Source organism: Anomaloglossus baeobatrachus, chromosome 8 (genome assembly GCF_048569485.1).
Source record: "Anomaloglossus baeobatrachus isolate aAnoBae1 chromosome 8, aAnoBae1.hap1, whole genome shotgun sequence".
Classification (NCBI taxonomy): Eukaryota; Metazoa; Chordata; class Amphibia; order Anura; family Aromobatidae; genus Anomaloglossus; species Anomaloglossus baeobatrachus.
The window spans coordinates 104,938,686-104,952,695 of record NC_134360.1 but is presented as its reverse complement, the minus strand read 5'-3'; the positions used below and the strand labels follow the sequence as shown (position 1 = coordinate 104,952,695).

General features: G+C 45.9%; 1 protein-coding gene across 2 annotated transcripts in view; it reads left to right on the top strand.

Moving 5' to 3' along the window:
- The window catches only part of LOC142249936 (putative RNA-binding protein Luc7-like 2), a 243,966-nt gene that overhangs the window by 220,268 nt on the left and 9,688 nt on the right, over window positions 1-14,010 (top strand). For both annotated transcript variants that reach the window (XM_075321940.1, XM_075321941.1), the window contains one exon: window positions 5,771-5,947. In XM_075321940.1, coding sequence (XP_075178055.1) covers window positions 5,771-5,947 — 177 coding nt within the window. The remainder of the gene's footprint in view (window positions 1-5,770; window positions 5,948-14,010) is intronic.

Sequence of the window (14,010 nt, the reverse complement as noted above, 5' to 3'; positions counted from 1 at the left end):
TTCTAAATCCCTGGTGAGCCAGCGGAAGGGTGAGACTCTGTTGCCTGTTACATTTGTGTGTTTTGCTGGTTATGTGTTATGTGCCATTAATTGTTTGGGGATCCAATAAAGTCTAATTATTGTGGTTCCCTCACCCTGTGTTGTCTGAGTAGTGTTACGCCCACGGTTAAGGAGGCCGGCGTTCAGTTGGGATGAGCCCTGAGCCACGCTGTCTTTCTGAAGGCGGCGGGTTTTAACGGACGAGAGCACCCACTGAGCCCCGTGTCTCCACAATTGGTGGCAGCAGTGGGATACTACTCAGCCTGGTTTACCCAGGGGAGCTGCAGCGGACTGGTGTTTTCGGACACCGTCCAGGGCTCAACAACCAGGGAGGCACATAAGCATACCCAGCAGGCCATAGGGGAGGCATTCAGGTTTCGGACGCTGCCATGTCCAACCCCACCAGCTCAGCCATGGGACAAGGACAAGAGAGGAGTTACGACCGCTGCAGTAAATGGATGCTACAGGATCTGTGCCAGAGGCGAAAGATTATCTACTGGAACGCTGAGACTCGGTCAGACTTGATCCAGAAATTAGTCCGTTGGGATGCCCAGAATGATGCAGAGGACGATGAGGATCCCGCCGATATTGACCCAGAGGATTTAAACTATGTGCCACATCATGGATCTAGTGACAATCGGGAATCAACTTTGTCCAAAATGGCCCAAGCCACAGCGTTGTTGGATGCATTGGGGTCTAGATCCTCAAGAGAAGAGAGGGCTTATGTTCTGGAATATGTTTATGGGATTCCAGCTGCAGTACTGCTAACACCAGCCGGTCGATAAGGATGGTCCCGCTACCCAGCAGAAGCTGCGCCAAAACAAAGGACTACAAACAGGGCCTGTGACTCGCCCAATCTATGGCGCTGTTATACATGTGGGCGTCATGGACATATAGATAAAGATTGTCTCCAAAACCGAGGCCACATGCTTGGAGCCCATCTACCAGCTTAGCCGGTCAAGAGCCAGGGACTACAAGACACTGGTTCCTCCATTACCCTGGTAAGCCCAGTTATTGTTTCCCCAGAAGACCCTTTACCAGATTCCCAATTATCCATCTCCCTGGCTGAGGGCCAGCGCTCAGACATCCCTCTGGCATGTGTGCAGTTGGACCTAAGGACCGACCAGGGAGAGGTCGAGGTGGAGCTTGTGGACAGCCTCCCCACACCAGTTATTTCGGGAAAGGACCAGGGAGAGGTTGATGTGAGACTTGTAAACAGCCTCCCCATACCTGTCATTGTGGAGACTAATCAGAGCAAGGCTGATGTGGAGCTTACGGACACCGTCCCCACACCAGTTACTTTGGGGTCTGACCAGGAAGAGGTCCATATGGAGTTTATGGACAGCCTCCCCGCACCTGTTGTTTCGGGGACTAGCCAGGAGGACGTTGAAGTGGGGTTCATAGATGGCCCCACCAAGCCTGTTGTTTCGGATACCACTCAAAGGGAAGTGAAAGTGGGGCTTGAGAATTACCTGCTCACACCAGTCATTTTGGAGAATGACCTAGGACAAGGACTATCCAGTCAGTTTGAAGCAGCCATCACCCACTTCCAAGCCAAGCAGGACCCTGATGTGGATCTTTCTAACATCTTTTCCAAGGATAATTCACATTCCCAGTCTCCAGCATCCATTTCTGAGCCAAGAACCGTGAGTAAGCCTAACCACACTGTGGCTATTGACTGGGGGAAGATTGATAGTAAGAAATGTATGCAAGCCCAACTCATGGACCCCACCTTAGTGCTTGTACGCAATATGGCTGCTCAACTTGGGGGAGGTAATCAGGGGGAGGTGTATAGATGCGAGACTCTGTTGCTGACCTCACCATTAAAAAATTAAAAAGGACAATGCCGTTAAGAGGAGAAGGATGATCGGAAGCCTATCATGTCTGGCTAATATTAAGAAGGGGGAGGAATATAACGACATGGACTCTCATGGGTTAAAGTTTCTTAAAAATCAGCCAGACAGCATGATAGATTGTCTATAGACGGGGGAGAAGTCCCTCATTATTTTTACAAGACTCTTGTTGACTCAATGTAATTGTGTTGGCCACTGAAAGCCAGACGTATTGCTCTCCAGACTTTTCCAGTAATCATTGTATTGTAGTTGTGTATTGATAATGTAATTACCTTAGTAGCCATTGTCTAGTCGGTGACTTGCCGACTCCATGTAGATATACTGAGTCTTTCTATGCACATCATTTAAATGAACATTATCCATGCAGCTTGAAATTCATCCAATGGGAGAAGCAATCTTGTCCAACCAATCGAGGAGGACGCAGTGTATCCTAAGAGAAGGTTATGGCTATAAAAGGGATTTCTGTAAGCCACCAGGGTTGATGAAGGTTGATGGATCCAGTCTAAGCTCTTTGGAGCTGACTAGAGGATCAGGATATCTTATGGCTTCAATCTAGGGACTCCGGTGCCGGTTGGAGACCATATCCACAGCCTAGGGATTTCGACTGCGGCTGCCAGGATTGTAACATCATACCAGGACTACCTAAGGAGGACACTCAGGTTGGGACAGTTCAGTCACCTGTTACAGACTTTGCAGACCTCAGACAGCTTCCTAAATCTGGCATTATTCCTTTCTCGGTGGGTGCCCGCCAAAAGCGGGGTGCTGCTGGATTGGAGTGAATAGCCCTGGAACCTCTGAGGCATGGACATTCTAAATCCCTGGTGAGCCAGCGGAAGGGTGAGACTCTGTTGCCTGTTACATTTGTGTGTTTTGCTGGTTATGTGTTATGTACCGTTAATTGTTTGGGGATCCAATAAAGTCTAATTATTGTGGTTCCCTCACCCTGTGTTGTCTGAGTAGTGTTACGCCCACGGTTAAGGAGGCCGGCGTTCAGTTGGGATGAGCCCTGAGCCACGCTGTCTTTCTAAAGACGGCGGGTTTTAGTGGACGAGAGCACCCACTGAGCCCCGTGTCTCCACACACTGCACTCGCTAAGTATACCGAGTACTGAGATGCTTGGGCGAGCACCACGTACCGGACAGGACCTAGGATGACGTCATAGCCATGTGACCAGTCTGTAGCCAATAAGATAATACAACATTCACACATGACTGGTCACATGCTATGACGTCACGGAAGCTCCTTTGGTTACCGGGCAGCACAGCGATGATCGAACTCTGAAGGAGAAGCGTCGGAAGACAAAGTCTAAAGGACGCGTCGCGGGACCTGCAAGTATAATGACAATGTTTATTATTAACTGTATTCTTTATTTCACAGCCCCCAATCCCCATCGCATAACTGTAAAGTCCAAGTTCGGAGCTCGGACGCAAGTTCGCGTTATATCAGAAGTCGAAATTTACAAAACGTTTGGGCGAGTCTCCCGATCACTGGACATCGGGGGGTTCACCTATCCCTAGTGGCTATTAAAGCCTCCCTTTGAGGCGACTGATCCAGTACTTTTGGTTCATCCCTTATAATACGTCGGTCTCCAAGGCAATCTCAACCTTATCCTTAACCTTAGCCTTTTTTCACCTACGGTCCTTGATGTTTGGTCTAAAATACTAACATTGTTTACAATTTTTTCACCTCTTATGGGAGCGCTGGTCAAGTCTGTATCATTCGAGTGTTAAGGCGGATAGTTATGACAATTTACTTCTGTTGTATTGCCTAGAACTACAGGGTGTTTGGAGATTTTTAATTTCTGATCTAAAGGCCATACCTCCTACACTACTGTTTCCCCCGGCAGGTGACTGGTCAGAGTGGACATCTGGGCTCATCTACATTCCAAGGGACTCTTGGTTTGTCTTTATCGGGACAGGATTTTCCTTTCCCAGCTTGGATTGAGTCGGGAAACGTCCGTTCTTTATTGCATATCGCTTTGGGCACCACCCATAGCATCCAGATAAACCTTTCTCAACACTCTTCTCTTCTAGCCAATTCCTTGGTCATATAATTTGAGTAGGACTGTTTGGACCACAGTAAAAGGAAGGCTTTTGGGCCTTTTTGGATTAGGTTTGTTTCACTAGGATTGAGGAACAAGGGCCTTAGATGACACGTTACTACCGTTTACATTTAGAAAGTCTCTTGTTATGTGAGAATCTGTTGACAACGCTCCTATGGTGATATCCACCTTTTTCATGTTTGCATGCCTGTGTTGACCCTGGCTTGCCTCCCAAAGATCAGGTTCCAGCCTTGGCTATCTTGGTCTAGTAGAATTTGACTTGTAAGCCATAGGGCAGGACTAACTCTGGGACGCCCCTAGGATTTAGGAGACCCCATTTTAGTCTTTGATTCTTTTCAGTCCTTTTCTTTCATGCTGATCAGAGGTATCTCTCCAGTCTGGCTTTCCGACAAGGTGATCTTTTCCTCTCTCTGGTGAGCTCTTCCTTCAGGCAAAGCTCCGAGTGGTGGCTTTCACCTGTCTCTCTCCTTCATCTCCCGTAAAGGTTTATTATTATTCTGACGTAATCAGAGCTGTGTAGCTCTACCTGTCTCTCACCATTCTATTTTTTACTTTCGTTTGCCATGTGGGTCATCTATATTCTCTGGAGATGTCAGATTGCCCTTTGGCTACCATTATTCTGTGTTTTCGATCTGCCAATATGGAAGGTCAGCCTGAGCTAGGGCTCTAATTGTGAGGTTCAAGCCTCTACTTTGTTCTTCTGTTCAGTTATGTAGAAATCTTACCTTTTTGTGTCTAGGGTTGCAATGCTTCGCAGAAGGGCACTACAAGCGGCAGTTGTCTGGGTACTAACTTTAGGGATGGCAGTAGTGGTATTAGTTTTGCCAACCCAAGGACAGCTTTATGATGCCCCTTGGTTCCTGTGATCACCAATGAAGCGACAAAGAAATAAATATTTTTATTACTCACTATAAAATCTTTCTTGTAGCCTTCATTGGGGGAACACAGCACCCTCCCTTATTTGAGGGAAGTGGGTGTCTTGGTGCTTCTCCTACTGCTTTTGTACTAACTGAATAAATGACTGTCTGCTGCCCAGGTTTAGTCTGGTGGGAAGGAGTAAGCTTTTTATCCAAGATGTGTTCTTGGTGTCTGGCTCTAGTTTGCAGCATATTAACTCAGGGTTCCTGTATCCCTCAATAAAGGCTAAGAGATTTTATGGTGAGTAACAAATATCTTTATATCTTGAGTATCTAAGACTTTCTTTTTTTTTTTCGTATGGTCTGTTGTACCCAGTGTTGATCTTTGCCTGCTCAAGCAGTGACACTTCTGCTTTCCTTGACTTCACGTCTGCAGAGAAGATCTTTCTCTTTTTGCTATGTTGATGAGGTGTCACTACAGATATCCAGCTGATTGACAGCTGGCTCCCCACAGTTAAGTGGCAGGGAGCTTGCTGTCAGTCAGCATGACTTTGGCAGTGACTCCCTGTCAACAGAGCAGAGTGGAAGGGAAGAGAACACTGAAACAGGAGAATCACTGTCAGGAGTGGTCCATCACCACACAGAGCCTGCAGAGATAGTCATTGGGGGGACAAGCACATAGCAACTACCTACTGGTAAGTTCTTGGCCCCAAATGAATACATAAGTGAAGTCTCAGATAACCCCTTTTAGGAGCGGTCAAATTAAGAAATCCAAAAAGTTAAAAGTCAAGATTCTACTACTTTAAGGACATATTCCATGACATAACATCACTAAGTGTTTGTTTGATTTTTGTTTGTATTATATAAACCATAGCATGCACTTTTCACTTCAGTTTACAGCTGTTCATGTGATGATTTTTGTAGTTATGTTATTAAATGTTGTATTTATCCCTGTGTAGATCTAGATCCAGAGAGAAGCGTAGACAACGTTCTTCTTCCCGAGATCGCAAGAGAAAAACTCGTTCGAAATCTCGAGAGAAACATCACCACCATAGATCTCGTTCTGATAGTCACAGTCAAAGTCTCAGTCATCAGCGGACTCGGGATAGAAGCAAAGAGCGGAGTTCCAAATCAAAGTATGTCTTGTGATTTAAGAATTACAAGTTAAAGGGAATCTGTCAGCAGGTTTTTGCTACCTGGTCTAAGAGCAGCATAATGTTGGCAAGGAGATTCTGAATCCAACAATCTATCACTTAATTACTGGGTGCAGCCTTTTCTGACAGCAATGTGCATTCATAGCTTTACTCATGTAGCAGAGTCCAGAAGGCTGTCCCCACCCACAGCAGGCTCTCTATAGAGATTTATTCAAATCAAAAGTCCAAAAAATATTCTTTACGGCATGATACTTTATTAGACTAATTACATACCCATGCAACCATAAAATATGATCTACATGGCTTAAGAGATTCATGCAAAAATAAATAAAAAAAAAAATGTTTTATTTGATATATTTAAAATTCAATATTAAAAAAACGTTAACATACTCCTATGAGGGAACATAAATAGCCTGACAACCCAGAGTAAATAAATTATGTGTAAGGACGAGCATTCAAATACATACTGCATTATATAAATAGGTAGCGTGCATAGATGGATACAAAATATAAATATATTTATAAATATAAAGTGCACTCGTGCTAAAATGAAAAAAAAAATCAAATAAATTATGCTAGTGCAAAAAAGTGTATTAAATAAAGTGCATTCAGCAAAATATAAAGCAGCATAAGGTGCAACACAATAGATCTATTTAAACTGGCTATGACACATAAATAAATCCAACTCCTAGGTGAAAATAACCTAATGCATTATGCAATTAATAAGGTTTTCTATGATTACCTTGCAGTCATAGGCACTAGTTATTGGGATCGCAGGCAGTATGTCCCTTCACCCCAATTACAAAATTGTGTACAGCAGCACCCTGAAAAGCTAAAATATGTAAACATTGAATATAGGAATTTTGGCACTGCATTACTCCTATTCGAAAAAAATGAGATATTTGGTTTACAAATTGGCTAATTCGTGTAAGCACAACAGCCAACGACAAGTCGTACCTCTCTTTGTTTTAAACCCAAGTTAAAGCATGCTTCTGCTTTCAATTGTAATAAAAAATCAAATGCACAACTAAGTATTATTTTTGTAGAATAACGTGCACTACAAGGTAATAGGTGATATATTTCCAAGGACTATATGTTTGCATTTTGCAAGGTTTTAAGACTGCTTGTCACCTTCTTTGCTTTGTGTTAGGAGGGGAGAGATGCTGCCGATGTTGTGTTGATAACCAACTGTCATCTAGCTAGTAGAGTTGAGCGCGGTTCGAGGTTCTCCAGTTCGCGGCTCGAGTGATTTTGGGGGCTGTTCTAGATCGAACTAGAAGTCGAGCTTTTTGCTAAAGCTCGATAGTTCTAGATACGTTCGAGAACGGTTCTAGCAGCAAAAAGACAAGCTAATTACTAGCTGGCTTTACGCTGTAATAGTGTAAGTCACTCTGTGACTCACACTATTATGAAATTTCAGTGTATAGTGTGCGGGAACAGCGCATTCAGATCACTGCTGTTTGATTTTTTTGGGGTTTTTTTTCCTTGTCTTCCTTCCCGAAGCGCGCGCGTGTAGTGGGGCGGGCCAGCATGTCAGCCAATCCCAGACACACACACAACTAAGTGGACTTTTAGCCAGAGAAGCAGCAGCATGTGTGATAGGATGTCCATGTCACATTTCCCTGCATTATAAAAACGAGTATCTGCCCGTCCGGACGCCATTATCTCTTCTGCGTCTGGGTTGTCAGTCACCGCCGGCGTAGCTCCTGTCTCCGATACTGCTGTGTACGCTCTATACACAGCGCTATACAGAATAGGGATAGAAGTTTCTTTCAGCCCTTCTAAGGGCTAATACCGGCAGGGTCAGAGCCATAGGTGACAGTCAGGGCAGTGAAAACAGATTTTAACAGCTACACAAGATGACAGCGTCTGTGTAGCTAAGGTCAGGGATTTCCTCGCTGCATTTCCCCATTAGGTGGGATAGAAAGGGAGGCTTCCTTTCCTGTACCCAGACCCACAACCCTGGCACTGTACCCTCCTGCCCTTTGCACACTCAAACTCATTGTTACTAAGCCATTTTACTAGCAAACACTGAGTAAACTTAGTGGCATCCTAAACGTGGCTGTTGGACTTCTGTATTGTCCCACTAGTGCAAAGATTTTTGCAGCACGTCTGCCTGCATTGCACACTCAAACTCATTGTTACTAAGCCATTATACTAGCAAACACTGAGTAAACTTAGTGGCATCCTAAACGTGGCTGTTGGACTCCATTAGTGCCCCACTGGTGCAAATCTATGTGCAGCACCTCTGCATGACACCCTCCTGCTCTGTTTTTAATAAGCTATAATGATAGCAAAAAATGCTGCCATTTAGTGGCATACAAGAACTGGCTGTTGTACTCCATTAGTGCCCCACTGGTGCAAATCTATGTGCAGCACCTCTGCATGACACCCTCATGCACATTTTGCTACACTAATTTTATAGCAAACTCAGGGAATTCCTTGCTGCATTTGATCATTCGGAGGGATAGAAAGTGAGGCTTCCTTTACTGTCCTGGTACCCACAGAACACGGCCACTGTACCCACCTGTCCACTTTTGCCACGCTATTTAATTTGCCCAAAAAGCTGACTCTTTTTCTGCCTTCCTAAAATTGTCTGTAATACTAAGTTAGTGTTCCTTTGCTGCTAAGCAAGGTACAACACATGTGCATTCTACACTCCTTTCCATTTCTGGAATGCAATTATTAAATGCAGGTAGTCCAGCCAATCTGTGACGAAGGTGCAGGTGTGGATATAATGTAGCCTGCATCCAATGTTGGTTTTCTCGATGTGTGACAGCTTAACAATACCATCTGTTTCCACTTCCAAAACAAGTGATGACCTGCCAATCACACTTCCTGTTGCGTGTAAAGGGGTGGAAGTTCAGTGTGAAAAACCATGTGAGACTGCTGTCCCCACAGTCACAGAGGATGAAGAGCACGCAGATGCACTTGATGGGGCAGGCGGTGGTTGCACAGGCACGCTAGGCCGCATTGTAGCACAGTGAAATTCACATTGCGACTTATGCTTCATTTTAAGTCGTGTACAGGGTGGGCTCCCCAGTATGCAGCAAAACCAGGCAACAGGAAAAGGACTCTAGTCAGTTGGGTTGATAAATGATTGTTTAACTTTACCAAAACAAACAATAAGAACCATGCATACAATTTAAATAATTGAACAATCTATTCTGTTGCCTACTACCTGCTAATCCCTCTGCGTAGCAGTAATTGTGTGTTTGTGCGTGTGTGTGTTTGTGCGTGTGTGTGTGTGTTTGTGTGTGTGTGTGTGTGTGTGCGTGTGTGTGTGTGTGTGTGTGTGCGTGCGTGTGTGTGTGTGTGTGTGTGTGTGTGTGTGCGTGCGCGCGAATACGACTTACCAGTGGCGCATCACAAGAGCTTCCCAGTTATCTACGTAAACATAGACAAAACACATTACCCCCCCTGAATACCCTTGTTAGCTGAAGCCTCACAGATAAGGCAGATGATAACAGTGTGAATGCAAACCACACAGCTCTGCAACACAGTCATGGAAATCTTGAAAATCAACAGTCAATGCAAACATGTGTCGCTGACCCTCTATGATTTAACTGTACGTGACAATTTGACAGTTTAGAGGCAGCAAGTCTTATTGTCTATAAATAGTCGGCCTTCCCAGAACAGATATGTGTTTTGCTAATAAAACAAAGTGTTGCGTGCCCGCATTATTGTCTGGGCACAGCCTACCGTACCCGGGTACTGTGATGTCCAGTTGCCAGAAATACAGACTTTACGCTCCTTTCACGGTAAGCAGTATAGACAGCACCGTAAGAATGTTGGTCTGTGGCACAGGATGCTGCTCACTGGCGTTACGGTACTCCTCACCAAACTCCAAAATGACTCCCCTCACAATTGAACGAAGTGTTTCCGCGGTGGCTCCTTGCTGTAACACACACCTTTAGCTTTTCCTTCTGTTCATAGACAGCATCTCCAAGTCCACACCCGAAGAGCAATTTCTCCTCCACGTCTAAGTGTGGAGAGGCAGCTAGTGCGCATGCGTGTGCCGATTTACCCCAGCCGCAGCCTAACTACAGTGTTTCGCCTAGTGAGTATGCTCAGCCTGACTGTGCCATTGCTGAGGATAAGTCTTCATTTCGGGATACAGCGCATGCTCCCACACTTAGTGCGAAAAGCCTCTTTGCACAGGTACTTGCATTCCGTGCCGGGTCTAAGTCCTGTTTTGTGCCTAGACACCATGCTAAAGCTGATAGTCTTTTTTCAGAGACTGTATTTCATGCTACTGAGCATGCTCAGGCACTTACTGCATCAGAGACTTGGTACGGTAATGAACTCTTTGGCCCTGCCCCTGATGTGGGGGGCCCATATAGACCACAGGGCATCAGGTGTCCTGACGATGTGGCCAGGCCACTCCCAAATGGCTTGCAGAGGCCCGCCCCTATGACTTGTCACCTCATTATTGATGGTCAGACGATGACTGGTGAGGTGTTTGTGTCGTGGCAGCCATGAGGTCATTATTGAAGTTGCGGTTCCAAATAGGACGCTAGTTATGCCACTCATGACGTGTCACTCTGCTTTTGTCTCCAGGAGGTGCATTGTCGTCCACCCTGGTTTGGGGCGGACCCAGGTTATAAAACGGGCTGGAGCCAACAAGGAGGTGCGCAGTCTTCTATTATGTTCCGAAAGGGCACACCTCAATGTGTTTGAACCCATTGCGGCTTTAGGCCAGAGGTAGGCAGGGATAGGGCGTCGATGCAGGCCGCCACCACAGTTGGTAACGCAGAACGGTTAAGACCAGCTCCTGTACTAGCAGTCCTGCTTGTGCAGCCCAGTGGCATTAACAGGCCTGCTGCTGCTGATGCGCCTGCTATCCACAGGTGTGGCCCCAATGCACACGGTCAGCGTACTCAATGGCCCCTGTGATGTTAACAGGGAGTTCCTGGGCTCGGTGGGCGTGTGGACCCTGTGACGGTAACAGGGCTCCCAGTCTCCAGATCTGAGTGGCGTCTAACTCGGTTCAGGCTACTATTAGTTTCATAGCCACACAGCTCTGTATCCTCCACCTAACCTTCCAGTTGCCAACCTCTCCTTTTCCATCTGGGAGCACGGTGGACACTGACTGCTGATGGGGATATATACCTTTCTCTTTTTTTTCTTATTAATTTTCGTTATATAGCGGTAACATAGCATATACCACCTTATCCATATCTGCCAGTCCCACCGTAACAGATTGTGTTTCTTCATCAAATGTTACTTTTGCTTACCCACCAAACCCACGGACAAAAACTTTTTTCCCCTTTCCAACACACCGGTTCCCCTTTCCACCAGCATCTGTCCTTTTTCAACTCATTTGGTATATGACCAAAAGTGCAACTCTGCAGGGACACCGTACTCAATGCCATCTCCGCACAGCAGCCAGCCCTCGGTCCCTCAGATGTGGACAAGTAAAAGACCATTTCCTCCTATCCATGACAAAGCGTTGAGATTCACTCTGTGCAGCACTGGTGTTTAGTGGAAAAGCAGATCTAAGATTGCGTACCACCTTCTGCAGATACTCCTGTATACGTGCGTCCCTTTCTATGGCAGGAATTATTTCGCCAAATTTTGTCTTGTACCGGGGAACTAACAGTGTGGCAACCCAGTAGTTAGCATTACTTCGAATTCGTACAATCTAAGGGTCATGTTGTTGGTAGTGAAGCAAGAAGGCGCTCATGTGTCTTGTGCATCCAGGAGGACCAAGTCCTTGGTGTGTTGGTGGCAGAGAGGTGAGAATCGTGCCTCCTTCCTCTGCCCTCTCCCACCAACCTCACACAACCGAAATGTGAGCAAGCTCTCAGTCATCTGCTGAGTCTTCCATGCCCATCGCCAGTTTGTCCTCCATTTCTTCATGGGCTCCTGCACCTTCCTCAACACTTTTTGCTGATACTATGCGCCCTTGTTAATCCCTCTCCCCCACCATGACTGCCGCCTAGGTGCCGCTGACCATCTGGACCTCGTAGATCTTGTTATCCCTTCCGCATATGACTCCTCCTGTACTTCCTCCCCTTCCTCTTGTCCCAACACCTGACTCCGAATAATGCTTACAGTGTGCTCCATCATGTAGATGACCAGAATTGTCACGCTGAGAATGGCATTGCCAGTGCTAAACATCTTCGTCGACATTTGTAAACTGTGTAGAAGGGTGCATAGGTCCTTGATCTGACACCACTCCAGCAGCGTGATCTGCACCACCTCTGGATCAAGTTAGGCCAGGCTATATGTCATAACGTATTGCAGCAGGGTTCGGCGGTGCCTTCAATGCCTGTCATGTTTATAGTTATACAATGCCTCCTAGTAGTAACTAGCTTTGCTACATTAGTAGCAGGGACAAACTGTAAAATATAGCTACAGTCATGGCTAAAACTGAAATTGTAACAGAAAATTAAGTATTTCTCCTAGAAAATTATTGCAATTACATATGTTATCATACACATGTTTATTTCCTTTTGTTGTATTAGAACACAAAAAAGCAGAATGAAAGGCAACTTGGACATGATTTCACACACCACTCTAAAAATGGACTGCGCAAAATTGTTGACACCTTTTCAAAATTGCTGGTAAACAACTTTGTTTCAAGCATGTGATGCTCGTTCAAACTCACCTGTGTCAAGTAATAGGTGTGGGCAATATGAAAATCACACCTGAAACCAGATAAAAAGGGGAGACGTTAACTCAACTCAATCTTTGCATTGTGTGTCTATGTGTGCCACACTAAGCATGTAGAACAGAAGAGAAATGTCTGAGGACTTAAAGGGAACCTGTCATCAGAAATTTAGCTATAAAGCTAAAAGTTCCCCCCTCTGCAGCTCCTGGGCTGCATTCTAGGAAGCTTCCTATCGTTTTTGTGGCCCCTTTTATTCCAAAATAAACACTTTACAAACTTGTGCCTTTTCGTATGCAAATTTCTTAAATCTTCCATGGGGGCGGACTGCCTGATGTACGTTGCTGTGTTACGCTGCCCCCGAACGCTGAATTTCAAACCTCAGGACACCGCCCCTGGGCGCCCATGGTCCCGCGCATGCGCTGTGCTACTGTAGCGGTGCCGTGCACTGTGTGCACGTGTGACCGCTAGTGACACTTTGCGTGGGCACGAGGTTATGGGCGGCGCTGTGAGTGTCATCAGCAAGTGCCGCCCATAACCTCGTGACCGCACTTTCCCCTCTTCTTCCAGCGTTCTGCGCAAGCGCTCGCTGGCCAGATGACCGGACGTCACCTCCTTCCCATCCTGCTCAGCAGCAGGAAATAGATGGGAGGAGCGGACGGAGCAGTCTGTGCCCGCGCAAAAGCGTCACCAGCGGTCACACGTGCACGCAGTGCACGGCACCGCTACAGTAGCACAGCGCATGCGCGGGACCACGGGCGCCCAGGGGCGGTGTCCTGAGGTTTGAAATTCAGCGTTCGGGGGCGGCGTAGGACAGCAACGTACATCAGGCAGCTCGCCCCCATGGAAGATTTAAGAAATTTGCATGCGAAAAGGTACAAGTTTGTAAAGTATTTATTTTGGAATAAAAGGGGCCACAAAAACTATAGGAAGCTTCCTAGAATGCAGCCCAGGAGCTGCAGAGGGGGGAACTTTTAGCTTTATAGCTAAATTTCTGATGACAGGTTCACTTTAAAAACAAAAATTGTTGAAACATATCAACAATCTCAAGGTTACAAGGCCATCTCCAGAGATCTTTATGTTCCTTTTGTCCACGGTGCGTAACATAATCATGAAGCTTATAACCCATAGCACTCTTACTAATCTCCCTGCATGTGGAGGGCAGAGAGAAATTGATTAAATGTTGCAACACAGGATAGCCTGGATAATCGATAAGCATCCCCAATCAAGTTCCAAAGAAATTCAAGCTGTCCTGCAGGCTTAGGGTACATCAGTATCAGCCCAAACTATCCGTCGACATTTCAATGAAATAAAATGCTACTGCAGGCGACCCTTGAGGACCCCACTGCTGACACATAGCTATAAAAAAGCAAGACTGCAGTATGCCAAAATATACAGTACGTAAGCCAAAATCCTTCTGAGAAAACGTCTT